A 27,995-nucleotide genomic window follows, 5' to 3' on the forward strand; every position below is an offset into this window, starting at 1 on the left:
CTACCTAAACGTCCCCTAATACGACAGTTGTTAGTTCAACTGAAGCTCGAAAACGAGGAACGCTGGAGCCAACTTACGACAAGCGACCCAGCGGCCAAAAAAAGAGAAATGATAACTAAATAAAACTAAATGCGAACACTAGTTCGCTCGAAATCACACATAGCTCGACTCAAACTCGAAACTAAGGAACGCTGGTGCCAACGTACGTCAAGCGACCCAGCGGCCTCGAAAAGAATCGATGAACTGAATAAAAACTAAATGCAAACACTAGTTCACTCAAATTCGCGCCTAGCTCTACTCGAGCTCGAAACTAAGGAACGCTGGTGCCAACGTACGTCAAGCGACCCAGCGGCCTCGAAAAGAAACGATAAACTAAAAAAAAACTAAATGTAAACACTACCTCGCTCGAAATCGCGCCTAGCTCGCCTAGAGCTCGAAACTAAGGAACGCTGGTGCCAACGTACGTCAAGCGACCCAGCGGCTTCGAAAAGAATCGATGAACTGAATAAAAACTAAATGCGAACACTAGTTCACTCAAATTCGCGCCTAGCTCGACTTGAGCTCGAAACTAAGGAACGCTGGTGCCAACGTACGTCAAGCGACCCAGCGGCCTCTAAAAGAAACGGTAAACTAAATAAAACCATAACTAAATTACGTCCTGTCCGATGCTAAGGAACGCCGGTGCCAACGTACGTCAAGCGACCTAGCGGCCTCGAAAAGATACGATAAACTAAATAAAAACTAAATGTAAACACGAGCTCGCTCGGAATCGCGCCTAGCTCACCTAGAGCTCGAAGCTAAGGAACGCCGGTGCCACCGTACGTCAAGCAACCCAGTGGCCTCGAAAAGAAACGATAAACTAAGTAAAATTAAATTAAATTAAACCTAGCCCGAAGCTCAGGAACGCTGGTGCCAACGTACGTCAAGCGACCCAGCGGCCTCGAAAAGAAACGATAAACTAAGTAAAACTAAATTAAATTATGCCTAGCCCGAAGTTCAGGAACACTGGTGCCAACGTACGTCAAGCAACCCAGTGGCCTCGAAAAGAAACGATAAACTAAATTAAACTACGTTCAATCCTAGTCCAAAATTCAGGAATGCTGGTGCCAACGTACGTACGTCAAGTGACCCAGCGGCCTCGAAAAGAAACGATAAATTAAGTAAAACTAAATTAGATTACTCTTAGGCTGAAGCTCAGGAGCCCTGGTGCTAACGTACATACGTCAACCGACCCAGCGGCCTCGAAAAGAAACGATAAATTAAGTAAAACTTAATTCAAACTCTTCTTTACTAGTAATAGAATCTAATCCTATTCCCACTGATCTATTTTCTTGCTACACTTTATATCTATAATTATATTCTTTTAGCAGCTTAAGTACGTAATGTCATGTACTTATCCTATCGTTAGTGACTAGGCAAGTTCAGGTAAAAGCGTGTTTTGGCAGGTAAATAAGTATCTACTTACTTGCACCTTATCGTGGCGTGTGTGGGGGCGGCGACTCCGACTCGACGACTTCGACTGCTAGACACCGACCGAAAGACAGCGACCGAGAGCCAGGAATCCAGGCACAGCGTACTTACGTACTGTAGTACTGGAGTCGTCCGCTGTAAGGCGCTTCAGCCCTTGAAGCGAACTCCGGCGGATGTATCCTGAAACTCTGCCTTACCCGGCCGAGCCGCACCCCGCCAGCTGACGTCTCCTGCGTTGATGTTGTGCTACTGGAGTATAATTGTAGGTGGAAGAAATAAAAATCATAACATGTCATTAACTAAAAAATATTCTCCTCTCATAAAAATAAAAGTGACTTATTTAAACCCCCTGTAAAAATGACATGTTACACTCTCTCTCTCTCTCTCTCTCTCTCTCTCTCTCTCTCTCTCTCTCTCTCTCCCTCCCCCAACATTACTAATATTTTGCATAGAGTTTATTACGTTCTACGTTAACATATAATATACAATCGAACAAAGTATTCTTCACATAGAAATAAATCTTTATTCGAAATTTCAAGGCCTTGAATGATTTTGACCTTGAGAAAAGGTGTGGAAAATCAGACATAAAGGAAGAAAGACAAACAAACCGAAATTAAATTTCCACAGCGGCTCAATGAATGGACGTCACGTAGGATCATTAAAAAAAGTATTCTCAAGGATAAAATGAACTATCAGAAATGCAATTTATATAAATGATGAAATAACATTTAATTTTTTACATTCGACAAGCTACGAACTAAAGAATGGTAAAAGATGGTGGTTATTAAGAAGACATTTTAACAAGGAACAGTATATTTAAATACGATTGTATAATTGTATACATGTGGTTATAGATAACAACAAATTATCAATGTATGACGTTAAATGGCATTCATTAAAAATTCATATTTTACAATTAACCTGCTATTTACATAAATTCTGTCCATATATATACATATACAAATTAATTGTATTTCAATGGGTTTACCAGAGCCAAATAATGGAAACTATATTTACTGACCCTTTCTCAGCATTTCATTTTTCTTCTGTAAATATTTTCTCCTATAATTAAGTTTTTCTCCCTTTCTTGTACTTTTACAAAATTGATTTATTCTATATTGTGCCTTGCATTGGTACAGTTTACCTTAATCTCTATTTCCCAGCACATATTTTATCGTTAATACAGAAGACATATCTTTGTCACAACGAAAAATTCAAGAAATTGTATCCATTATTGAAAAGTTTCAGTTCCTGAATACAAACCTAATACTCAATAGTCATCATAAAATTTGCAGTATAAAAAGTGTTGCATAAGTTATTGTATATTGTTATTGTTTCTTCCAGGTTTCAAAAATATGTTGTTCCATCTTTCATAAATGTATATAGCTTAATTATATTGCACAAAGGTAAATAGTAATATTATGATGTTTAGAGATTTATGCGGTCTGCATAAAAATATTATTTTACATCAAGAACATTTTTCCCGATGGTATTTCAAAGATTGATTATCTAAATATTAAATATTCTCTTTCCAATGTGTACTACGTTGTCTATATCACAACGTAAAATATCTCACCAAACGTTATTATACCAATGTTGTAAGTTTATAAACGATTACTTCTTATTATCGCTGTAAATAATAAAAAAGCTACTGAAAATTTAAGTAGTATATTTTTTGAAAATTTATACACACATACTCTTCTATGTACGTATACTTATTAGGTATTTATTACAATCCTTAATACATTAATATAACTTTAAATTATAATATTTAAATTAAATTAAATTAATTGTTTAAATTATTTTGGTGTAGATTCTAATAATGTATAGGCTATGTAGTTTAGAAATGGTATGATTAAAACAAATTTTTGAACAGATGCAAGCCAAATAGGTCCTGAATATAATTTTAACTCATCACATCATTGGGCAATAAATCAGCTGTTACAAAACGGTTTATGTTTTACAACGTTCTGGAATTGCTCGTACATTTCAACAAACCCTACCAATATAAAATGTAATATTGTGTAGTTTTAATTTATATTCCTTTTTATGTTCAGTATGTCAGTATGTTAGAAAGTAAATATATTATATAATACTGTTACACTTTAACAAGTTTTCACATTTGCTCATAAAGCCCCTTAATATAAAGTTATATTTCCCAATTTTAATTTAATTTTTTTTTCATTTTTCTGTTACATGACTTATTTTAAACATCACCCAAACAGGGCTATAGACTCCATAATACTTTTTAAATATGCCTATTTCTATTTTGTATCAATAGAATTAATTGTAAAGGAAATTTTAGCACAATGTTTAACATAATAAACATAATAATCAAGTAATGTGTAATTGATTTCCCCTGTCTGCAGGATGAAATTAACAGCCGGATTATTTCTTCCACAATATCGCTCTTGCCTATTCCTTTTTAGCCCTTTTTCTGTATGTCTTCTGTGATTGTAGTGCAAGGTATAGCAAAACGTCCTATTCGACTCGAATTTAGGATATCGGGTTGAACTAAACTGAAATTTCGTCTTCAAGATGAACTCTTCTGTGAGGGGACGGACAAGTTAGGTCAATCTCAGGACTGTGTAGCTGGAGAAGGTCGTGAGGATTCGGTCTGGAGACTCGACGTCGCGCCCGACACACTGTGGCTACCAGAACAGCCAGGTTCAGAGCTGCTAGGAGTCCTCCCGCAGCAACCGTGGCTAGGAGGCCTATAACATAAAACCGTAGAGGTTCAACTACACAACCACTTTCTGTTAGCTTTTTGGAATATTATTTACTCTTAAAGTTTAGTAGAAATAATCTTATAGTTTACAAAAATATTTGTTTGTGTATAACGTTTATCTCGACAAAACCTTCAACAATTAGTGTTAAAAGTGAGTAAAAATACTATTCATATTTTGTTAATACGTAGTAGTGGATTGGATAGGTTTTTTTAAGTTCCTTAACTATAACAATGCTACTAAAGAAATAAAATTATTATTGCTATTTTCTATTCACGAAACATTTATAGTCTTATTAAAGAATATGATATATATCCCACCATCGTTGAACTAGACAATAGGAGTCTTGGGAACAATTATTCCTTTGATGAAGAGCCACTTCTAATTATCCGGTCGTTACAGTTCTTTCTTATTTTTCGGCCATGATAATATAATGTAATTTGAACGTTATATTGGATCCACAAAGTAATAAATCGTTAGAATGTATTTTAAAACACTAATTTTAGTTAAGTTTCATAATTAATTTATAACTTTATAAATTTAATTAGTAACACCTCTTCCTTGGTGTGTGGAGGACTTTCTGGGAGTTCCTTGTTCCTCTGTGCTAGGCTGTGGTTCGCCGTCTTGCTCCACAGTAGAGGAGTTGTCACAGTCCTCCGTGGGTAGCAGAGGGGAAGTGGAAGGAGGAAGGGAAATGCGAGTCACTACTTCCGGTCTCACGATTCCTGTGTTGTAATCATAAATATTTATTGATAACAGGCTTAGACTTGTACAACACATTAATTTATCAAACTAAATAAGGTATGCATTATCATGGGGTTTGATTACAAGTAATCTATAGTTATAACCTATAACTTTAAATAAAGCTACTCCACCTGCATTGTATGAATTAGTACCTTACGTCTTTAAATTTGTAAATAATATCATAATGTTAACTTCAATTCATATACATTTAACAGATTAGGTAATTAGTTAAATATCACCTTCTATTTCGATCATATTCAAGGATAATGTTGGCAGATACGTTCGTCACTTATTTTAAAATTTTTGTGAAATTATGGACTAATATACCGTAACAAATGTACTAAGGATAATTGTTTGAACACTTGACATATCTTATGTTCTGTTCTGTTTACTTAGGAATAGATGCTGAGGAAATTCTTCATTCCCTTCATTACTGACAGGAGATTTAGTCGGATACCAGAGTGATGTTATATTACGGATGGGTTAGTTTGAGGGTAATACCGCTTTCTACCAAGTTCCCGTGTAACCTGGAGAACCGATACTGTTTTAGTTATGTGACTCTAGGATAAAATTCAATCATCTGTACCTACCTCAAAGCAAAATAAGGAATCCCCTATTTTCATGCTTAAAATACTTTTAACACTAAAGAGCATCAAGCAAATCTCAAGATCGCATTTAATTCTACCTGCTAAAAATGCAATCCCCCGAAATTCATTATCCAAACACTTTTTGTTAGTGATGTGCTGCTTCTGTACAACCATAACATAATTACGATATCTCAACGGATTTTCAGGTTACAATTCTATACCCAATGTCGGCGTCATATTAATTCTCATCTTAATTGCACAAGTAAATATAATTTAGATAGCCACACGGAGACATACCGTCATAGTGGGTGTTATTCCGCTGAAAGAAGTAGTGGTGTCTCATGGCCACATCTCGGTCTCCAGGCCGATGAAGCTGAGGTAGAAGGTTGAGCCACACGGACATCTTGTGACCGCGATAATGACTTCTCATCCGTGGCTTTGGTCCTGCCATGAATACGAAACTATAGCTTTAGCACCAATTTTACTAAATTGATTCACAAATACTGAAGACTTAAAAGAAGATTCAAATTTTCCAACTTTAAAATGTTCTTTCATGTAATGAAGAAACCACATTAGTCACTTGAAATATTTTCAGAATTTGTTTTTTTTAAGGATAAGAAAATCACAATAAAGATTTGCCCCCATAAGTTTTTATATTCAAAGGAACATACGGATGGAAGTATTAGCAGTTTCTGTCCAAAATATGTTACTTCAGTTGGCTTCTTAAAATGTAATACCAGGCGTGTAAACTCTAAAATTACAAATATAAGCAATGCATGAGAGTATTGAAATAATAGTATTGTCTTTGGATAGTTGTGTAAATAATATGAAATACTTAATATTTTCTATTTTTAAAATTAATCAAAATATTAGGAAATTTAGTGTTCGAAATTATTAGATGTGTTTGATTTAGTCGGGCAATATATTATTTTATACGTTTGTTGTACACCAGTTAAATATAATGAACCAAAGTAATACAGTTTAACTAGTTAATAGTTATTATTGGATGTAAAGTTTTAATTATCGTGCACCAATTGCTTTATATATACATACCAAGACTTAAGTAAAGTTGACTGTTGGGATTGTACTGTTCCCAAGTAAGTCCCTTGTGGACGTCCTTCTCCTTTAGGACTCCGAACTCATTGCGCTCAAATTTTGGTTCATTGGGATTCCTAAAATGATTAATGATCATCATTCCTTAATTATTAACAACTTACTGGTCTAGGCATACATCAAATATATATCACTTGGAACAGTGTGAGTTTACGTATAGTTTAAATCGTGCAACTATAAAAATAACACGATAATGTATAGGTAATACTTGATTATAAATTATATTTGATCAAAATACACTCTCATTATTCTTGTTAAAACATTAGTCTTTAAATGGCGTATGATTATTAAACTGCAGGTTATGTCTTTAAAGTATTTATTAATGTTTATTAGTAAATGTAAATTCCAATCCTACTGTAAATATTATGTACAATTTATCATACACTTATGATTTAAAGTTTCAATATTATATATTCACCTAATAAAACATTCTTTTCTTTAAGATCTTTAAGAAAGATGCAATTTAATCTATATTATTAAAGCGAAAGTGCTTATGTTTATTTGTGGTTGTTTGTAGTTGGTGCTATTGCACAATAACTATTCAACAGCATGTACCGAAATTGTACATGGAAATTCGTAGGGTCTCTGGGATGAATATAGTCTTATTATTATTTCGAAAATCTCTCCGGGCTACACATCACTGGTTTCTAGCTTTTTGCTTCTTTCATATTTCATATTACCATTCAAACTTGGTGTATAAAGTTGTGTATTATGGAGTTGAAAGAGCCTGTTAAATTTTAATTCTTGTGCAAAAATTGCGTTACGACAACTCGAAGACATGATTATTTCATTTAACCACTATTTTTAATTTGTTTAAATTTATATAGAGTCAATGGATATCAAAAGTACTAACTTATGTGATACGTGACTAAATCCATTTATAAAATATCATATGACCTTATCAAAAGTGTTTTAACTAAGGTTATCAACTTCGATTTTGGATTTCCTCTATTGGTCTGAGATAGTTCAAGTGTTACATAAAACGTGGGTGCTTTACAATAAAATTCATGAAATTTTGCATAGCAATTTTAAACCCAGGTATAAGCTAGTAAATATATACCTTTTACATTGTAGGCACATTAATAAAGTAAAAAAAAATTAGTAACATTTAACACTAAAAATGAATTACATAATTGGCCAGTTCCCTTACCTTAACTACAAGAAACCTAATAAAAAGTATGGAGTAGCGTATGGATGCTACTTTATAAGATTGCCGACTAAATTACTAAACATCATGAGCTATACAAATCCATATATCTTCCGTGTGCATAGAAAATCTCATATTTGTAAAAAGTATTTAAATATCAACCTTACAAAATAGAAAAAAAATCCTTTACTAAAATGACGCTGCTATTATGGCTTATCATTGATTATGAATTAGTAGAAAAAATGGAAATGAAATCTTACCCAGTTTTAGCAAAGTTAGTAACAAAACTAAGAATTGTTTCAGAGACCGCTGCGTCAGCTCGGGTGTAATTCCCTGGGTAAAGGGGAAGACCACCCACCAGAGGTACACCCAAGACGTACGGCAGGTCTTCGCCCCTCAAACTTCCAAGCCTCTGTAACAAAACAACAAATTATACAAATTATAAATTGTGAGAATAAACTTCTGGTCTCACTATTTTCTTCATTAGCAATGGATCACAACGTATACATTAAAGAATTAATTACAAAATATTTTGGAATTTTTTGTTTTGAAAACCAAGTAAATATACAACCGCTGATATCTTTATTTATTTATTAAATGTTCTTTAACATAACAGGAAATTTGACTAAAGTGCTACCATATTAATATATTTTAAACCAAAATTTATTAATCATATTTTTGGAATCTGGAAATGTTTATTTAGTTCTGATATTCTATTAGATTAGTAAGAGTTGATTAAAGTATGAATTTAACATATTAAATTTACTCATCGCTTATGATAACTCTTTTTTGCTCATCCAATAAAAGTTCTGTTATTTTGACATTAATTAATTTTCACTACTAAATAAGTATTTCATTAATAAATATAGCTTGGTTTTGCAATCAAATATAAAATATCATGTCTTGTTAAAAAGTAGAATTTAAAGTATGAGTTTAATGAGTAATAATAATGAGAAATATAATTAAATGCGAAACATTTTATAGTAGTCTAATTATTTACCTTTATATTATTACAAATATTATTTTTATTTAATTTTTAATTTCCAAATATATTTAATACAATGAATATGTGTTATTTATTTTTGATACATTTCGTGTTTGAGACAGTAAATTGTATTACATAATTCCTATCATTAAGTTTATTATAATTCACTCCGAATTCATTGTTTATATTGTTTGTTTTCTTTCACACGTTAGTATTTCGTAACTTAGCAAATACTAGGACCGCTTTGTATAGTACATTTGTTGTATAAACAATTACATAATTTAAATCACTTTTAAAATTAATTATATATGCGTTTTCCCTGAATGATTTTTTTATATGAAAGATAATTATGTTTTATCCTACGTTAATGTATTAATGCATATAATAGTTCTATTATATTTTTAATATTTGAAACATTAGAGCCACAGGAATTTTACTTTTGTGTATGTCACTATGTGCGATAGGGCAGAGCGGTTATAATCTGTAATATAAAGTGAATAATTTGATTTGGCTCATGATGACAAATATAACATCACAGAATAAATAAGTTTGTAAAAATCTGCGTACAATTATATCACTTTACTGTAGTACTAATTGTACCCAAAAGAACCGCGCTTAAGACTGATATTTTGCGATAATCCTGTTACGTTACGTGTGGTCTGTAGTGCTACAACTTTATTTAAGGGTCAAGGGAAATGACAAATATTAGTAAACTGTAATAATGTTCCATTTTGATTGTATCTCAGCTATCTTTAATTGCATCAAACAGTCATGATTACAAATTATGTAACGAGTTAAGAAATATACTTATCATACAAATTACGAAAATCTCCCAATATGCGTATACTGTGAATGTACACTACAATCTTGAGCTTAATATTATTATCAAAAAATGTTTAATTCACGATTGGGTATAACATGGAAATGGGATTTCATAAACATGTTTGAATAGTTTATCAACACACAATCTAGCTGTTGAAAACATAAACACGACATAAAGCATCTTAATTACTGTGCTCTGTTAATTAAATTGGTAATGGCTTGTTAAGTCTAGGCTCTCTAATACGTGAGTAAATGCTTTATAGTTCTGCCTCAGTATAAACATGGCTTTTACGACAAAGTTTAATACCAAACTCTTATTCAAGACTAATTAGCTCTGCAATGTAAGGTACACTTGCTCATATAATTCTTTCTTCATGCCTGGGAGGAAAAGAAATCAACTATATTCTGGGGAAGCTACTGTTGCGAGATATATCATCATTACACAACAGAGGACACAAATACACACTTTCTTACATATGTTAATAACTATAATTATTCATACTCTAGAAATAGACTTTGTAAAAATTTAACGGTTATCTCTCTTACAATAAATAGTATATTTCGCTATTAAATATTCATAAAATATGCAAATACGATTTATTTTATGTTAAATACATGCATAGGTAAATAGAAAACTCAATTTCTGTAAAATAATTCATTAAGAATATAAACATTAAATTTAAATGTTGGGTAAACTTTATTTAAATCTATTTTATATTCCAAAACATATAAGGTTTGGTACAGTCGTTATGCGTGCAAATTACCCTTCTAATTCTTGTACTATAACAAGATTACCACTAAACATTATAACTCCTAAGAAGTAAACGTTCGACATAAAAGCATCTAAAAAAAGTCTTGATAATACATGACAAAATAGAAATAGGGATTATATCCAAATTATTAGTGATAGTAATAAATATTCCATTATGTTTGTCACTAATATCGGATAACACATAAATTCCCTTTTCTTAATTATGTTAACTGTGGGAATTTTCAAAGGAATATAATTAACGTTCACAAATTACTCACCACATGAGTTTTAAGATCAAAATATGAAAAGAGGATATTGTAATGGAAATATTTTCGACAGTTTCATAAATAAATATTTCTAATTAATATAATGCTACATTTAATGAAAATCTATTCAGAAAGAAGTCACTACACACATTACAGCCTAGATGGGTTCTATATTTACCTGGATATAATCTGTTTCCCTAGTCTGGTGATTGAAGTGCAGTAGGAAGGTTGTTGATCCTCTCCTCGAGTGTAGGACGGTCAAGTGTACCATGGGAGAGACGGTGTGACCATCGCTGAGCGCCTCCAGGGTGGAATCCCTCAGGTTGATGGGGTGTATGATAGGCTTGTCCCAGTCAGTGTACTCGTTCCTCACCGTAGAGAACAGCTCGTTCAGGTGATACAGGTATGTGTTCCGGATGAACGTTCTGGAAAGAATTTTGCTTCTCAAAGCACGTATTATGTGTTACAAGAGTTGTAAAACTTTTAAAATGAATGCTTTAAAAATGAGGAAATAACAAAAAAGATCATGGAAGTTCTCACACCTTCTATCCCAATACATAACTAATTTCGAAATTGGGTCAAACACACCCTTTGTTACAGATAATCCAGCCTATCCTGATTCTCTGACCTGGTTATGAACAAACTCTTAGCACACATTTATTGGTAAAGCGTTAGTGGAACCTCTTCTCAAGGGACCTTAATATATTTTAACTCTGCACATATGTTTGTAAGATATCTAAAGAACGATATGGTCTATAAACATTATTTCTATTAGATTACATAGGGTATAGTGGTGGTTTATGTCACTTGATGGCTGAGCGTCAGAGGAAATTTTAAAGGTGGTCTTATGGGAAACCATGTTGCCTATACTAAATTACAGAATAAATATATCTTTAAACCAATTAATTAGGGTCACAGGACATTTGACCCTATGAAACAGTTATATAAACCATACCAATAAACCAGCTAAGTGGCACAAAATTTATTTACTACATAACAAAACAAAATTAAGTGAACAAAAAAAAATAAAAAAACCAATACTGTAGAAATGTATTATTACTTAAAAGTAGGTATGATTTGCTAAAAAATACACCAACTTAGCTTAAATGGCTTTAAGCCTAGAAAATACTAAAAAACCCATTGTATGTACCGAACTTTAAGATTAAATAATAAAACATTTATAAACTGTACTGTAGTCCCTCCTCCATAATTTTCGCTTTTTATAGGAATTCATAATTGGCTTTCATATATTCGATGTCTTTGTATTTATATAGAACAGTCACTTTACAGCTTATTGTCAAAATTAAGTTAAAAATTACACAAAACAAAATTGTGTCCCATATTAAACATATTATTATTCATGCTTTTATTTAAATATATGAAATACATTGAAATAGTAATAAATATCTCTGCATGATGAGATATTTTTATAGAGTTATGTAAACGAAGAAACCTACAAGTATGTCAGTGCTTCATTAGAATTCAACATCACGTATCATTTAAACCTGAGTAGTTTTGATGTTGCTATATTATATTTACTATTATTTAAGTAACACGAAAAGATTTTTATAAATAATACAATGTAAGTAATACATACACATTTATGAATCTTTTAAATATATATGAAAAATAATGTTTAAATACGGGATCAGCAGCATCATAGCATAAACACCTTTACTAATGCTACCTATCATACGCAGTTACAAAGTTACATTCCGGGCACTATTCCAAGTGTTTTCACCCTCTCAGAAAATCTATAAGTTTAATAGAACGAATAAATTTTTTTACAAGATGTAATTTTAAGAAATGCCACGTAGTTTTGAGTGTTGTTAATTAGGCATAATTATTACATGCAGTAAATATTATTCTACGATAAGTGATATACCGACATATTTAACACTTCCGAATCTTATATTTATGTATACGTTCAATTGTAAGCTTCGAAGATAAGTTGCACTAGACAGATAACGCCAATTTTAATAAATGAGTCTAACATAAGAAGTATATTTTTACGAAATTTGTTTACATTATTTAACAAATATATTTTTTAGAATATCTCATTCCTTTTAGAGATAATTTTAAAATGATTAACTAAACATAAATTAAATAGGAATTTTAACCCCTTTAATATTGTCTATACATTTCGGGAAATATAAGTAATGTTCCTATACTAATAAAAAATATTTACGAGTACTTTAGCCCTTATCAACCCTGATCAAAAAGTTAAATAAACATTCTCTATTAATACTGTACATATTAGCGTGAACATATAACTATACTAGGGTTTTGCGAATTGAAAACCTGTCCATGCTTCTAGTCAAAAATTGTTATTAGATAAAGCCGTTTCGTTCTTAATTGTATCAAAATCCACAATCTAGCAGCTAAAACTGGGCATATCCTCGTTAAGTTTAACGAGTTTACCTGTATAACAACAGATTTTGTTAAGCGTACGAGTTGAATACCATATCGATAACAACAATAGAAAAGAGCTAACTATAAAAAAACGTGTCAACCTTTACGACAGCAATGAATCATTAGCAAATTTGAAGAGAAAATAAGTTTAATCATGGGAAAAAAGTAATAAATTAATACTCCCTAACTCATATTATTTGTATCTCTACGTTGCTTAAGGTACGTTTAATTCGTAAAGGTCGAATTACAGTTACAAAAACTATTGATAAAATTCTAATAAAATAAGTTTGTTTGACTTCTTACCTGAGAATCCTGTTCCTTTGGTCTTCCTCAAAACCTAACTGCACCTGATGAGAGTTGAGGTCGAGGTAGCTCTCGGTGGATACGACACCTACCATGACTGGTCTGGAAATGAAAGAATCACCGGCACGATCCAAGGACGTCTGTGGGTCTGTGGCGAACCAGGGGCCGTATACTGAGAGGAAGCGTGGTGCTTGGAGGTCGAGGGTGAGAATCTTGGAGAGAGGAGCGCGTCGGAGACACTCGGCGAGGTCGGTGTCCGAGGGACAACCGAGGAGAGCGCCGACCTGGCGTGCTGTGGAGTCTGGTTTTGAGGCGACCGCCCAGGGACATAGTATAGACCCTGACAGCAGTATGACACGGTGGAAAAGACCTAAAGACATTAAGTCACATCCAAATCAATTATTATACACTGCTTTTTTAAATCGTATCTACATTTATTTTAAATGTATAAACATTTTAATACATTATATTACTATAATAATTTAAAGTTCATTGTTGTAATTCTAGTCTAAAATCATGTAAAAGCTTTAGCTCATAACTGTCTAAAGAATTATTACTCTGCTAATTGTTGTAAATAATATGTTTAATTTCAACATATCCGAGGGCTAAATAACACGAACATTGTTAATTTTGAAATAAATTGTCATTTTATGTCACAGTTACAAAATACAATATTGAAAATACTCGTAAATTTAGTAGTTATAATAACTCTTTTTACATTTTAGTTGACTTCCATTATATTTCATTTTTAAGCTTACCATTAAAATTGACAGTAAAGATTGTACGTCATCGGCCGCTTCTCTGGAAGCTTCTTACAATATTTTCATTTGCTTGGCACTGAATATTTTAAAGTGAAAGTTTTGTTGTCCCCAATTGGGCTTTGAGTTTCTTCTTACAGTTCAAAAATAACTTATACAAATCCTAAAAATGTTCTTTTAATTTGACATAATGTTAATGGAAGTATTGAAATTTGGTACAGTGTTGATATGGTTTTATCAATAAAAATTTAATGAACTATGCATATCTATTACAATGTAGTACATTAAAAATATTACGCATAGTGGGATATTAATTGAGTTTTTTTCTATATCTTGAGAAATAAAACGTAACATTCTCTCTTAGTGAAAGTACATTTATCTAAGTTTAGAAGTTTTCATTTGTTATTATAGTTTTAATGACACGTTTTATTTAGAATCAGAATATAATACAAACAACAGTAAATATACAAGCCGATTTCTGTAAAACTATAATTACAGTAGGAATATGAACACATTTTAATTAGTTCTCATACAGTCTATGATAGTAATAAGTAACGTATTTGCCTAATTTAATATTCTCGGCATGGCAATTGAAGATCAACTCAAATATATAATCCGAAATATCTTGGACCGGAAATATATGATGAAGGCTACAAGTAAAAAAACGCTTTTGTACCTCAGTAGGTTTCTGATTCCTATGTACTTTTATTTTCTAGATCGTTCCAACAAGGCAAATTATAATTAATTCTAAACAGAAATGCTCCTGCATAATATAAGAGTCAGGATAAACTACGATCCTCTTTACTGTAATTGATAAAATATATGTACCTAATGTTTGGCTTATTACGTTACAAAAATTCATACAATGAGCTGGTGCACAATAATTGCTGAGGGTTAAAATAATTCCTAAGTTTATAAATTTTAAATTAACATTGTATATTTGAAACAAAAAAGTATTTTCATTAATGTGAGCTCTCAATTAATTAATATAAATATGAAAAAATGTATGTACGTTATATTCTCCCACGATGCAATTAACGGTATAATATAACTTTCCATGGCATCGCTACATAAGTATAAAATGTCTTACGAAAATAATTTAGTTTTATTTCAGTTTTATTTTTGTGAAGTAATGTTAATCAATAATAAAAAAACTTATATAAATAAGTATATAAACACGCGATTGTCAACTCACAGAAGGTAATATATAACTATTTAATTTTCTACTGACAGTCTAATAGTCCTCTAGCATTACCTGCCGCAGTGTCTGCCAGTAGCAGGCTGTTGACTAGGGCAGCGCCTGTGTCATGTCCGACAAGAGTCACTCTTCGCGGGTCGCCGCCAAAGGACACGATATTCGTCTGGATCCAGACCAATGCCGCCTCTATGTCGCGTAATGCGAAGCAGCAGGACTTCGCCCCACTGTGGGTCTTCAGGAAACCTAAATTTGTGGGTATCCATGTAAATAAATCAATGACTTATCAATACGTCATACTGAATGTTTAACGAACACAACGCTCCATTGAGCATCTCACAGCGGTATTGTTTTAAAACACACGATACACAATCTATGAATAATGTCATTTTATAAAAATTAGTAACGAAAAGATCTCACATTTAATTTTGTTACTTAACTTCAACTAATTAATGACAATGCTCTTAGTTTCATAATATCAAATCTAATATTATTCACCCTTATTTTAATGACTGGTATTAAAATATATAATCTACGTTATTAGGGTCTACGTACCAGTAATACATTGATGCTACATGTTATATATTGATGATTACGCACATATGTATTATCTATTTCATTATCAATTTCTAAATGAGAAAAGTAGTATATCGAGGGTTTTATTCAATTTGACTTTATTAACACAGATGGTACTTATGAGTTGATTTATATTTTATAATATCTTCAATGTCATGTTACATTAGTATATATTTTTCATCCATTTTCCTAAATGAAAAAACCTCCAAGAGGCAGCAATCATGCTATTCAATTTAGAATACTGGCAACTGTACCCAAAAGTTACAATAGAAAACGCTGATGTTTCATCTGGATGTTGTATATTACGATGTATTTTATTGCATTTTTAGTACATACAAATTTAAAGTAAACACTAATTTAGATTCATATTTTGCATATCAAGAAAGCTAAAAGTAGACCTATCCTTAAGACAAAAATCTTAAATTATTTGAAGATAACTGACAGGCTACCTCCTTAATGTGTTAGGATACACTGTACAACTGTCTTCCATAAAATTAATAAAATCATTAATATATGTGTATATTTCTGAAAATGTCCTCGAAGAAAAATAATAATATGAACTCTCATACAAATTCATACGTTCAATTTTAATTAATTTAAAATCACCTTTTCGCTTATCTATGCCCAAGTAAGTAAACTCGTGTTTTAAAAATTAATATCCAATGACTAATTTCAAAAACATTTCAACCGTATAAGATAAAAATAATAATCTTTTTTGACAAATCAGTCTTTTTAAATTTATAACTTTGTTAATAATAAATATATTGTACCCGTCCTTTTTGAAATCTATTTTTTACGATGGAGGAATGGAAAACGAATCAGAATGTTCCGGACATTTGCCACCGTTCAGTTCTACAAATATTTAATAAGCGTTACTGTTTGTTTTATATCACTGAACGATGGAAATGTCCGGATAATCATGTTTCTTTTAATATGCTAGTGTTGTGAAACAACTTTATAGTCATACATAAAGGGTAACTAATCAAAGAGAAACACATATGTTTTCCACTACATTCGTGTTTGTAGAATAATGAAACGAGCAGCAGTTTGGAGAAGATTTACATTTCGCCACAAGAGAGGTGACAAGAAAGTGACGTTACAAATGTGCGGTAATGTACGGAATGATACATACTCCCCATTGTGAGGGTAGGGTCCTGGCTCATATTGTAGCAAGATGGCTCTATTTGGCCCACACATTTCGCCGTCAGATGTAAGGAAACAACCTTTGTTACAAAGATTGTGCAGCGTGTAGGTCTCAATCTGCTTAAGTTTATAGTCCAAGTAAATGGAAAATATCTCAATATCGTCAATTTCTCGTTATTAATTAATGGTTTATCAATTATTTTAGTGCAGGTTTTTCAATCATTCTGTCAGACCGTGATGGATTATTTTTTTTAATTGTGTAAGATACTGGAAATATTGTGAAATATAAAAAATGAAACATATCAAATGGCTCCTGTATGTTTAGAGATATACATTGTGTATCTGTAAATTTACGTAGCATACCTAATTTTACACGTTACTTCATTCAGTCATTTAATAAAAGTACTTACCCAAGAGTCCCAAGCGGTAGTTGATGGTGACAGCAATCACGTGACCCTGACTGGCCCACACGCTGACGTCATAAACATGACTGGCTCCCCACTCGTACGACTCGCCATGAATATAGACCATTATGGCATATGGCGCTTCCTCTCCACGGCTTCCTGTTACCGAAATAAAAATTAACAGCGTTCAAATATATTTTAAATACATTATTTTGAGAAAAATATGAAATATTTATTTTAAGGACATTTTTTTAATTATGTACCGTATTCAAAAGTGACTTACACCCATCTTAAATAAATTACGCACACCTCTATTATGATTTTAAATCTGTTTATAAACGGTTCATGTTATTTAATGATAGTAAAAAGTACATTTCCTAATATAAGTCAATTATAGGCGGTGTTAAGGTGAGTCATACACTCAGTGTAGAACACTTTTGTTAACACGCATTTCATTTTAATGTTACTCTTTAAATTCTTGCCATTTATATTGGGCATATATCTTTTTATAGTATTCGTTCCATAATTTATCAATAAATAATAAGTTCCAACTAGTTTTTACGCTAGTAATTATACACCACTGGGATAAATAATGTTCCATTTTAAGTACTTGCATAAGGTTAAATTCTATTAGATTATAATATTTCTGTACATGCCATGAGAATAATATTATATTAATATACGTGTATAAGCGCAAATGTATTGCTTTGTAATTACAAAATTTAAAGAAACTACTATTTACAGGGAAAAAATAATTATGAATTAAAAGTATTTTCCAAATAATATTTTATATATGATCAGATTAATACTTATCAAATGTTGAAAATCGTGATCAACTTTATATTTTTCTTATTGGACATAACATGTCATTAAACATTTTGAGAGTAGAGATAAATTAAGATATTTTTATTTTTGGATAATGTTTTTAAATCCTCACTACAAGTATATACGTGATAAAAAAGGGCCATAATTAGAATTTTTTCATGACTGTATGTGTCATAAGATGAAAATATTGAAAACCAAACATCAGAGAAAAGTCTTAAGTTAATTTTAAATATTTTTACACTCCCAACTACATGTGTGATAAAAATATATTTGTCAATTAGAATTATCTATTAAAAAATAAGGATGTAATGGGTAACTAACATTGTCAATTAGGCACTTCCAACTATCATACACTGGATTTTACAACCAATTTTTCCATATTTATTTTAACTTTGGAAAAAATTTACAAACAGTTTTTTTAGTAACTAATGCCTTATAATTAACTTTTCCACCTGAAGACATATAATGTGTTTTCTAATAATAATAGGTTTAGCTATAATATTTTAAAATGGTTGCCAAAACATATAGTATATATATTTTGGAACCTAATAAAACATAGAAAGGCTCCCCGTTTATTATATTTCATTATGTGTAGGGTTTATAAGATTAAATGTCAATATACTAAAAAGACAAGACAGCTGCTGTTATCCCCGCTGTCCCAAAGTCAGTAAATAAACGGCATCGCAGTGAAGGTTTTGATAATATAATATAGCTAGTGATGTACGATTTATCATAATTTCATCAGCTAGAACTATAACTATCAGCAGTAAATCATCTTACATGATTCTTCAACAATGAGATAAAATTCCGCCATTTAAGATACTTGAAATAATATTCATTTTGTACCTCTATCTGCTAACTAGCGTTATTATAATATACAACTGACCACTGGCAGGCACATAGACATTGAGAGTGAGGCAGTCCTCGCTCTGATTCCTCAGCAAGGGCACAAGTCGCCTCAAGTGCTGATAGCGGTCCCTTGGCATGCTGAGTAGTGCGACTGTAGCATTGGCGGATAAGGGGGATCTCTGCGGACAGGCGTGCGGCTGGGTGTCTGCCAAGCGTGTGCCGCTCCAAGGCAGTGGAGGTCTCGGTGGTCGGAGTCGTAGGTTTCCTACTGGTGGTGTGGCGTAGGGGACGCCTAAGAAACACTCTACCGGCTCCAGGTGTGGCACAGGCAACTCTTGAATAATCTAAAGTAGTACAAAACACATTGTTGATATAAAAAAATATTAAGAATCTTAGTAGCAGAATCGATTTAAATCCGAATTATATTTTAATAAAATTTGACCAGAGGCAGAGACAAATCTCGAACTGAATCGGATAGAACGATTATATTCGAACACTTGTCGTCTGAAGTAAGAATCTAAATTAAATCACTGGAGATCTCAAACAAAACAGTGAACCAAAAGAGTTTAAATCTGGACCAAGACACTTTTTGTTGTCAAAGCATTTTACTCTATTGATGTGTTTAGGCTGCTGGGATATAAGTCAAAATTGTACCATTATTTATTTCTGTTTTATTGTATTCAAAACGTTTAAAAATAATATATGAATTTCCACATTACAGTGTGGATAATAATGTGCCTAGGATTATGCAATTATATTATGAATTATAATAAAGAATGTTATACGTTTATGACATTATGATAGGTTAATTTATGTATTTGAATACATATTAGGGTATAACGTTTGCATGACAGTTTAGGCTACAGTTTTTTAGTAATAAAGTATTATTGTTATTATTTTTTAAATATCTTTCAGCTGAAGATTGAACAGACAACTCAATTTTCCTACTTGGATCTAATCCATATTTGGTTGGCAGCCAAAGAGGCATCCTGTAGTTGAGCTATTTCTAGCAGAATAAATCAGAAGATATCAAGACGTTTCGTGGAATGAGGTTTTAATGCGGTATTCTTTCTCTATCGGAACGTACGATCCCTCAAATTCAAATTTCGAATTGTACTATATTCGTTAATATCCTTATTTAGAAATTATTTTTTGGTTATCGAAAAAAAGTTGCAATAACTGTTAATTCAATAAAAGTAAAAACCCAATAAACATTTAAACGTAATAACAAATCCAAGTATAGTAATTTGGTTTTTTAAAACGTAATATAAAGATCCATGTAGTAATAATCTAAAATAATTTTCTTCCTGATAATAGGCCGTTGGTTAATAATTTTATTGAATACACGACCTAAAATAATCCTTCTTCCAATGGTTTTATCTTAAATATTCAATAACAAGGATTTATTTAGACCCTTTTATGTCATTTACTCTGAAATTTTGATTACGTGTACACACATACTACAATTTTAAAACGGTTTTTAAAACGTAATATAAAGATCCATTAAGTAATAATCTAAAATAATTTTCTTCCTGATAATAGGCCATTGGTTTATAATTTTATTGAATACACGGCCTAAAATAATCCTTCTTCTAATGGTTTTATCTTAAATATTCATGAAAAAGGATTTATTTAGACCCCTTTATGTCATTTAATCTGAAATTTTGATTATGTGTACACACATACTACAATTTGTCAAAGTTTACTGAATAAGTTTAAGACCCTTGTGCAAGCACAGAATACGAAAAGATAATATAACGGTGAAACGCATAGTTCGGTTCCTCAATTGTGACTGAACCTGATGAGTGACGGCCGGATGTAGGAACGGCAACACTGTACTCGAAGCTCATTGACTGCTGCCAGCTGCCGTGCCATCTCCCCCCCCCCCATACTGACCTCAGTCCTATTTTGTAATCGATTCAGCTATAAAGTGTACGTTTTCTTGAACACACTTGGTTAAAATATTGCTTACACAATTGTTGGCCTCTTCCATAGAGCCAATTTTGTTAAAAGATTTCTAACTTTAAGTGCATATCTATTAAACAAAAAGTTTAACTCTGTAAACCACTCCTGCTTCCAATTTTGAAATTATCATTTAACAAACAATTCAGCAAGCTGTTTTACCATTAAATCTATACAATATTGGAGATCATTGGAAGGTTTATTAACTAGCTATTACCAATTGTAAGGAATACCACCCAGCTAGTAAAGCATCTTCTGTAATACTCACCCCTCTTATCTGTCCGCTCTGAGTCTCTACAATTCTTGAACTGTACCGGGGGCCGGGGGTGGCGCCTTGTATCACAAATAGCACTCCCAGCACACATGTCCACATCCTCAGCCACAATCGTCCCCATCGTAGCTCACCCTCAGCATAGTTTCACATATCCCCGGTTATTACCCTCTCACTATTCGTCCCCGGTCTTCCTTTTCCATTGCTTTTTTGAATATACAGCTTCCACGAGTTATTTTTTGCTGAGAAAACCTTTAGCAGCAGGATCCTTCAGACATAATTATGTTGAATGTTGTAAACACAACTGTGTGTTGAAGTTTTATGTAAATTGTTTAATAATTACGACATTATTCATTGATATTCAAAATTGGCAATTCTATATCGAACGACCCCAACTGCAACAAAAGGAGCAAATGTGTGAATTAATTTTGTAGTACATGCAAAAATATAGTTTAATTTGACATATAGCTTAAAAAAATATTAAATCACATAATACAATAACAAACACATTAATGTAACTTCATATTTCACAATTGTAAACATATTTAATATAATTATTAAATTATAAATATATTCTAAGTTACTTTTTTAAATAGCAACAGGAAATATATTTTTAATCATTACATAGAACAAGTTTATTTAACATTAGTGGAACTTAGGTCACACAGAAATTTGCTTTACTTACACATTAACACTGGTATTGGCTAGTTTACGATACCAAATTTTTAACACTACTAGTTAATCATTGAAATCTGTCCTATCTTTGAGGTGATACAATGTTTAGCAATTATTCATTTATTAAAAGCTACAATGTGCAGGCACCAATGGAATCCCAATAAAAAGGAAAAAAGAATTGAAATAACCGAAAACTGCTTTCAGACCAGGAGAACATGAACTCCAGCGATTTACTTCACAAAATACCAGCCACAAGCACAACTGCAGAGCACATACACACGTCATATCATTACAAGTGAAAGAAGTACATACAAAAATAAAAGATTCAGTATTTCCTGAGGTATTGTAGCGTGTCATCTGAAACAATTAGACAGGAAGTCAATGATGGTTGAAGGATAAATGCGGCCGCCTGCCAGACAAAATTTTTGCATGGATCATAATGTCATGATGTATGTATGAAATTTCTTGGCTAAGTTAGGTTATTTTTTATTGTAAAAATCGTTCTACGTTTCCTAGTTAGTCCTTTAAAATATTCGTATGCAAAGTGACCTAGCCTCAACCGAACGTTGAAATAATGGTTAGCATGCGAATTTTATGTATGAGCCTCAATAAATTTGCCTTTAAATACATTCTTAAGGAAATACACCAAACAAGAAAAGCAATTTTTTGGTAAAAAGTATTGTGAGAACGTTGCGCCGTTTATAAACGATGTGGCAAGATTCAAATAATGTATATGAATATTTATGTTATTCTTACAATAGAGCAAAATAAGATGAAATAGCTAACAGTAATGGCAAAGCAAGAGCTTATCTTCTGCTGTACAAGGTTTACAGATATTCGTAGCTTCTAATAAAATACCAAGGATAGAAAAGAAAAACAGTGGTTGGCACGCAAATTAGTCATATATTTACTTTCTTGGATTCACACTTTTCTTTAATATTATTACTAAATCGTTATATTTTTACAAGTTTAAACCTTTGTGTAGCGGTATATGTCTGTGTATACATTATTTCGAAAGCCATGATACTGAGTGTGAGATTCTAAGCTTTTCCCGATTTTTAATGTAAAATTCACACAACTATTTATGATTATGAAACAGGCACTCTTAATAATAAGAATGAATAATTGCTGATTTGATTTTGCTAAATTTGGATAGCCCATCCTATCTGCACATCATATCAGTATTATGCAATTAAACATAACCAAAATTATTTTTAAAACTGCTTCAACCTGCTGGGATTTTATCATTTAGAACATAATTGTAACGTAATATTTAAAATTAATAATAAAATAATAATATTAAAATCGTAGGCTAAACTGTATGCGGTTTCCCATATATATATCTATATACCATCCATATCGGTCTCTACTATATATATATATGGTTTTTTTATTGGTAAAAAAAATATTATATATATATATACTTTTTGCAATTTAATGTTTATTGAAATTAAATAAGGCTACTGCCATTTATACAAAATAATGTATATAAATATAGAAAAAAACCAAGCTCAGAGAAGACCAGCAGGCATTGACATGAGATTGAACTAAAATATGCATGTTCTATATTATATATATATATATATATATATATATATATATATATATATATATATATATATATATATATATATATATATATCAGAGTACCTGTAATAATACACCTATTGCGATACTTTTATCACGTATTGCCTCGTATAAAAAATATTATTAACTATAAGAGAATTGTTAAAAAGAAATATACAGTGGATGAACTAATCCATATTGATAAAATAACAGACCCATTAAACAGTTATTTGTAGCGCCTTTAATTGTTCAAGAGGAAGTTTTCCTCCATCAAGAAAGCAGGAAACAGTCGTAAATTAAAAATAACTGGCACAAGAAGGCTCTATAAATCCATAAAATGCGTTAACACAATTTAGCGCAGTAAGAATTACTGAATAGGTTTATCAAGGTCGTCATTAATTTAGTAAAGTAATAATTTAAAAAAGATTATGAATTAATAATAGATTTTTATATATCATTATTTATTATTAATATATATTACATATATAAATAATGTATTATATATATATATATATATATATATATATATATATATATATATAAGGCTATTGCCATTTATAAAAATTACATTAATGTAAACAAAAGTCGTTGGGCCAGGTATTTGGTCTTCCAATTTTATGTTAGCTTAGTTATTTAAACGCGTATGTGACATATACGGCCAAATACAATATTATTGAATCGTAAAAAGTAAAGGCTCTGTGGTGTAATGGTAGGACATACACCCGGCAAGTGAGAGATCCGGGTTCGAGTCCCGGCGGAGCAAATACTTTTAGTGATTCAATTTTTATTGAAAAATTATATACATATATATATATATATATATATATATATATATATATTTATATAGAATAATTTATTCATGAAATAATTTAAGTTCACAATAGAATACTTTAATTGCTTCCACATTAGACTTTAAATCTGAGTTTTTTAAGTAATGTAATACATAAGTATTGTATCCTTTTAACGAAATAACTAGCTCTTAAACAAGGGAACGACTAATACAGAAATAATTCTTGGCTGATGTATAGCAAGGTCTGTCCCTCGAGAGGCTGGAAATATTCCATTTCTCTCTGTCTATCAGTCAGTGGTTGCGTCTGTATTACTGCCTATCTATGGGTGTCACTGAAGTTTCATTTATATATGAGCAACACTGAGTTAAATGTGATGGTGAATGTCACTCCATAGAATGTGTGTGCGTTAGACAATAAATACACATCATGAGTCCTACGGGTAACCATTATTCCAAAGAGAAAAGAGCAGAATAAAAAAGCAGAACAATAACATAACTCTATTAATAAGAATTTTTATATGTCATATAGCAAGTCTCTGTCTACAGATTTCAATAATTCTATAACGATGTATGTCTAAATAAGGTGTAGGTTCTGTTAATTTCTTTTCTGGATGGACTTCTGAATGTCCACAGTACATCTCCAGAATTGGATGAGTCATAGATTAAAAATTATTCGTGCAACCTTAGCGATACCTGTAATACCATACGTAGAGTTTTTTTGTGCTACTATTTTTGTTTTATTAAATGACTTCAATACAATAACATCCATAAAATTAGAAATAAAAAAAAAACTTTTTCACAGATCTTTCGTGTAGTTTTCAACATTATCCAAAATCCTACATATTTTCATTCACAATACAAATTTAAAGGCGATTTTTATAAATCTCCATTTCCTTTTGAATCCTTTCTTTAAATAAATAACACTGAATTAGTTGAAATTAAATATTAAGGCTCACTCAGGAATCGGACTAGTTACTTCATAAAGTGGCTTTCTTTCTCTTTAAGCAAAATCGAGTAAAATGCACCGAGTGAAATTCATTTCATAGGATATGAATGAGCGTTCGCGTAAATTTTTAACTGGTACATCATTGCCCATTATATCAAACTAAAATAGCAAATACAGATATTTTTAGAAAAATTAATACTCGTATATTGCATGACCTTTTACATTTCGTAATATTATCATATTTTAATTCTAATATAATGCACTATAGAGTTTTGCAAGAAATCTCAGAAAAGCCTTTTATGCAAAATAAGATGATATCCCACACTAATTTTCTAATTGAATATTTAGTTTAATTTAATAGTATGATTTGAGGCTGATGTACACCAATAAGAATGATGGTGCAGATAATATTCCCATAGAGAAAATTATTTGCTAAAGCTGTCCTAGCTGTACTAACTATGTAACAGTTGGAAATGAAATTAGTATATATTAATCCTAGACTTAATTTAGAATTATACACTAGCTTTACTGATAGCATTCTCTTAAACAATAAAATAGATTTTGAAGAATTTACATAAAATACCTATAACACACCCTACCCATTTAATATTTTGTGTTAGTACATAACAGATCAATGGAAATGTTATACAGTAATATGATTTATAATTTGCGCCAAACCCTGTAGATTACGTATATTGTACAGACTCATTATCGTTTCAGTTTAACATTGTGATCTGATGCTTTTCTAAAAAAAATTAAGACAAAATTAAGAAAGTATTTAATTCTAAAATAAATAACATTGTTTCAATTTAGAGAACGAGAAAGGGTTGACATAAGCAAGACAACAACTTGAATTGCCAGGAGACAAACTTTGGAGTTTAACATTAACAAGACTTTGCTAAACTGGTTTGTGCTTGAGAAATAAAGTTTATTCAAAGTTCTTTGTCTCTTGCAAGGCTGTTTAGGCCCTTTAGGTGTGTTTTATAACACAAAAGGCAGTGTAATTCAGCGTAATACTTGCTACTTATTTATAGTTCGTTTTATTTTTATATATTAAAACCCTTTGTATAGATAACATGTATAATAAAAGATAAACTAATTAAAATCTCTGAAAGAATTTGTAGGTGGTTACATCAACTATATAACAATAACCATGATACTTTCTTTAGAAATCAAACTTAAGTTATAGTTTAAAAAGATTGCTAAGATTAACTTTTTACGTATTAAATTTTACTTTCATAGTTAAGCAACTAACAATCCCAGCGCACGTCAAATATGGCTATGTACAATTTCTTTCTAAAGTAGTTTTAAACACAATCTCTTGTAAAATGCGTAGATATATGTTCGTGACAAAAAAAAACTCTGACTCATGTTGCCATGTGTTTTGAGTAAATTAAAGATGTTAAATAATCAATCATTAAAGAACTTTAATCTCGTACTTCAGAATAATTTGCATGAACCAATTTAAAAATTTGTTTTGTAAAACCTCACATACAAATTCATGATAATCATAACTTGATCAAAGCTAAAAATTAACTATAAGTTTACCACATGAAGCCAAAAGCTTCCTATAAAATATTAATAAATGATTAAAATTAAGGTGTACTGCAAGAAAGTTATTCAGCCAATGTGGTACTATATCCACGGAAATGATGTTTACACCATAATCTTACTCACTGTGACATATTTTACAGCTGCCACCTATCCTATGTAAGATATAAATTACTCGTATCAGGGCACAGCTAGTCTAGGGCTAATAGCGGGTTTTTATATAAAATCATAAATTTGGAATTTCAATTTGCTACAGATCACGAAAATAGATTAGTTTCCATAGAATAAAAAATTCAAACTCAATAAATTGTGACGATATCCCACAATAGATACAATTAATATGTTTTTTTCTTTTTTACTCTTTACCAGATACTTGGTCCACCGGAAGTCGAACCTAAATCTCACTTTCCGGTTGAGTGAGCTTCTAGTTGTTTGGATTAGTCTTAGTCCTTTCTATTCAATGTTGTTATTATTTATGGTTAGACATTTAAAGAAATGTTATTTTTATTCTGTCATTATATTAATATGGCTTTTATATAACGGTACGCAAATTTAAAAAAATATGTCTTCTCAGCACTCCGACGTGTAGTCTTTCTGTGAGATTCCTATGCAAATAAGCTTTGTTATTTTCTTTTATATAATAATTATGTGTATTATGTGGAATAAATAAATACATTATTTGACTTCAACAGAAAGGCCTTGCTTTTATCATTCAATTATTTTATTTTTGGCTGCTCCGGTCGCATATGTGTATCAATTAGGCTATTAACATTCAAAAAATTTTAAAATGATGTGAATAAAAATACGTTGTACAGGTTTTTCGATCTTTTTTTTTTATTTATATATATATATATATATATATATATATATATATATATATATATATATATATGTCAGCTATCGTATATTTGGTTATAACGTTTTTACTCGAAACCTTGCCAAATTCGTAAAATATTCTTATACAGAACATTGCAAAAGAAATACGCAAATATGTTTTGTAAATCTGGTCATTGAGACCAAAGAGTGATTTAATATATTGAATGTATATTTAAGAATAAAAATTTGCAGCTGCAAGATAGATAAATAATCTAAATTAACACAAAAGTAACAATGATATTAATGTTACAACGGTAATGGATTAAAAAATTATTTTGATAA

At 31.1% G+C, this 27,995-nt stretch overlaps 1 protein-coding gene across 1 annotated transcript; it reads right to left on the reverse strand.

Moving 5' to 3' along the window:
• Positions 1-3,667: 3,667 nt before the first annotated feature.
• LOC124366227 (neuroligin-1-like) lies at positions 3,668-21,713 on the reverse strand. Its single transcript, XM_046822616.1, has 11 exons — positions 21,307-21,713; positions 19,114-19,420; positions 17,409-17,561; positions 15,340-15,525; positions 13,327-13,696; positions 10,790-11,036; positions 8,048-8,199; positions 6,581-6,699; positions 5,825-5,971; positions 4,751-4,921; positions 3,668-4,184 (listed from the first exon to the last, which is right to left on the reverse strand). Exons 1-11 carry the CDS (start codon positions 21,409-21,411, stop codon positions 3,985-3,987), a joined length of 2,157 nt encoding a protein of 718 aa, XP_046678572.1. The 5' UTR covers positions 21,412-21,713; the 3' UTR covers positions 3,668-3,984.
• Positions 21,714-27,995: the final 6,282 nt, after the last annotated feature.

Source organism: Homalodisca vitripennis, chromosome 7 (genome assembly GCF_021130785.1).
Source record: "Homalodisca vitripennis isolate AUS2020 chromosome 7, UT_GWSS_2.1, whole genome shotgun sequence".
NCBI classification, from domain to species: Eukaryota; Metazoa; Arthropoda; class Insecta; order Hemiptera; family Cicadellidae; genus Homalodisca; species Homalodisca vitripennis.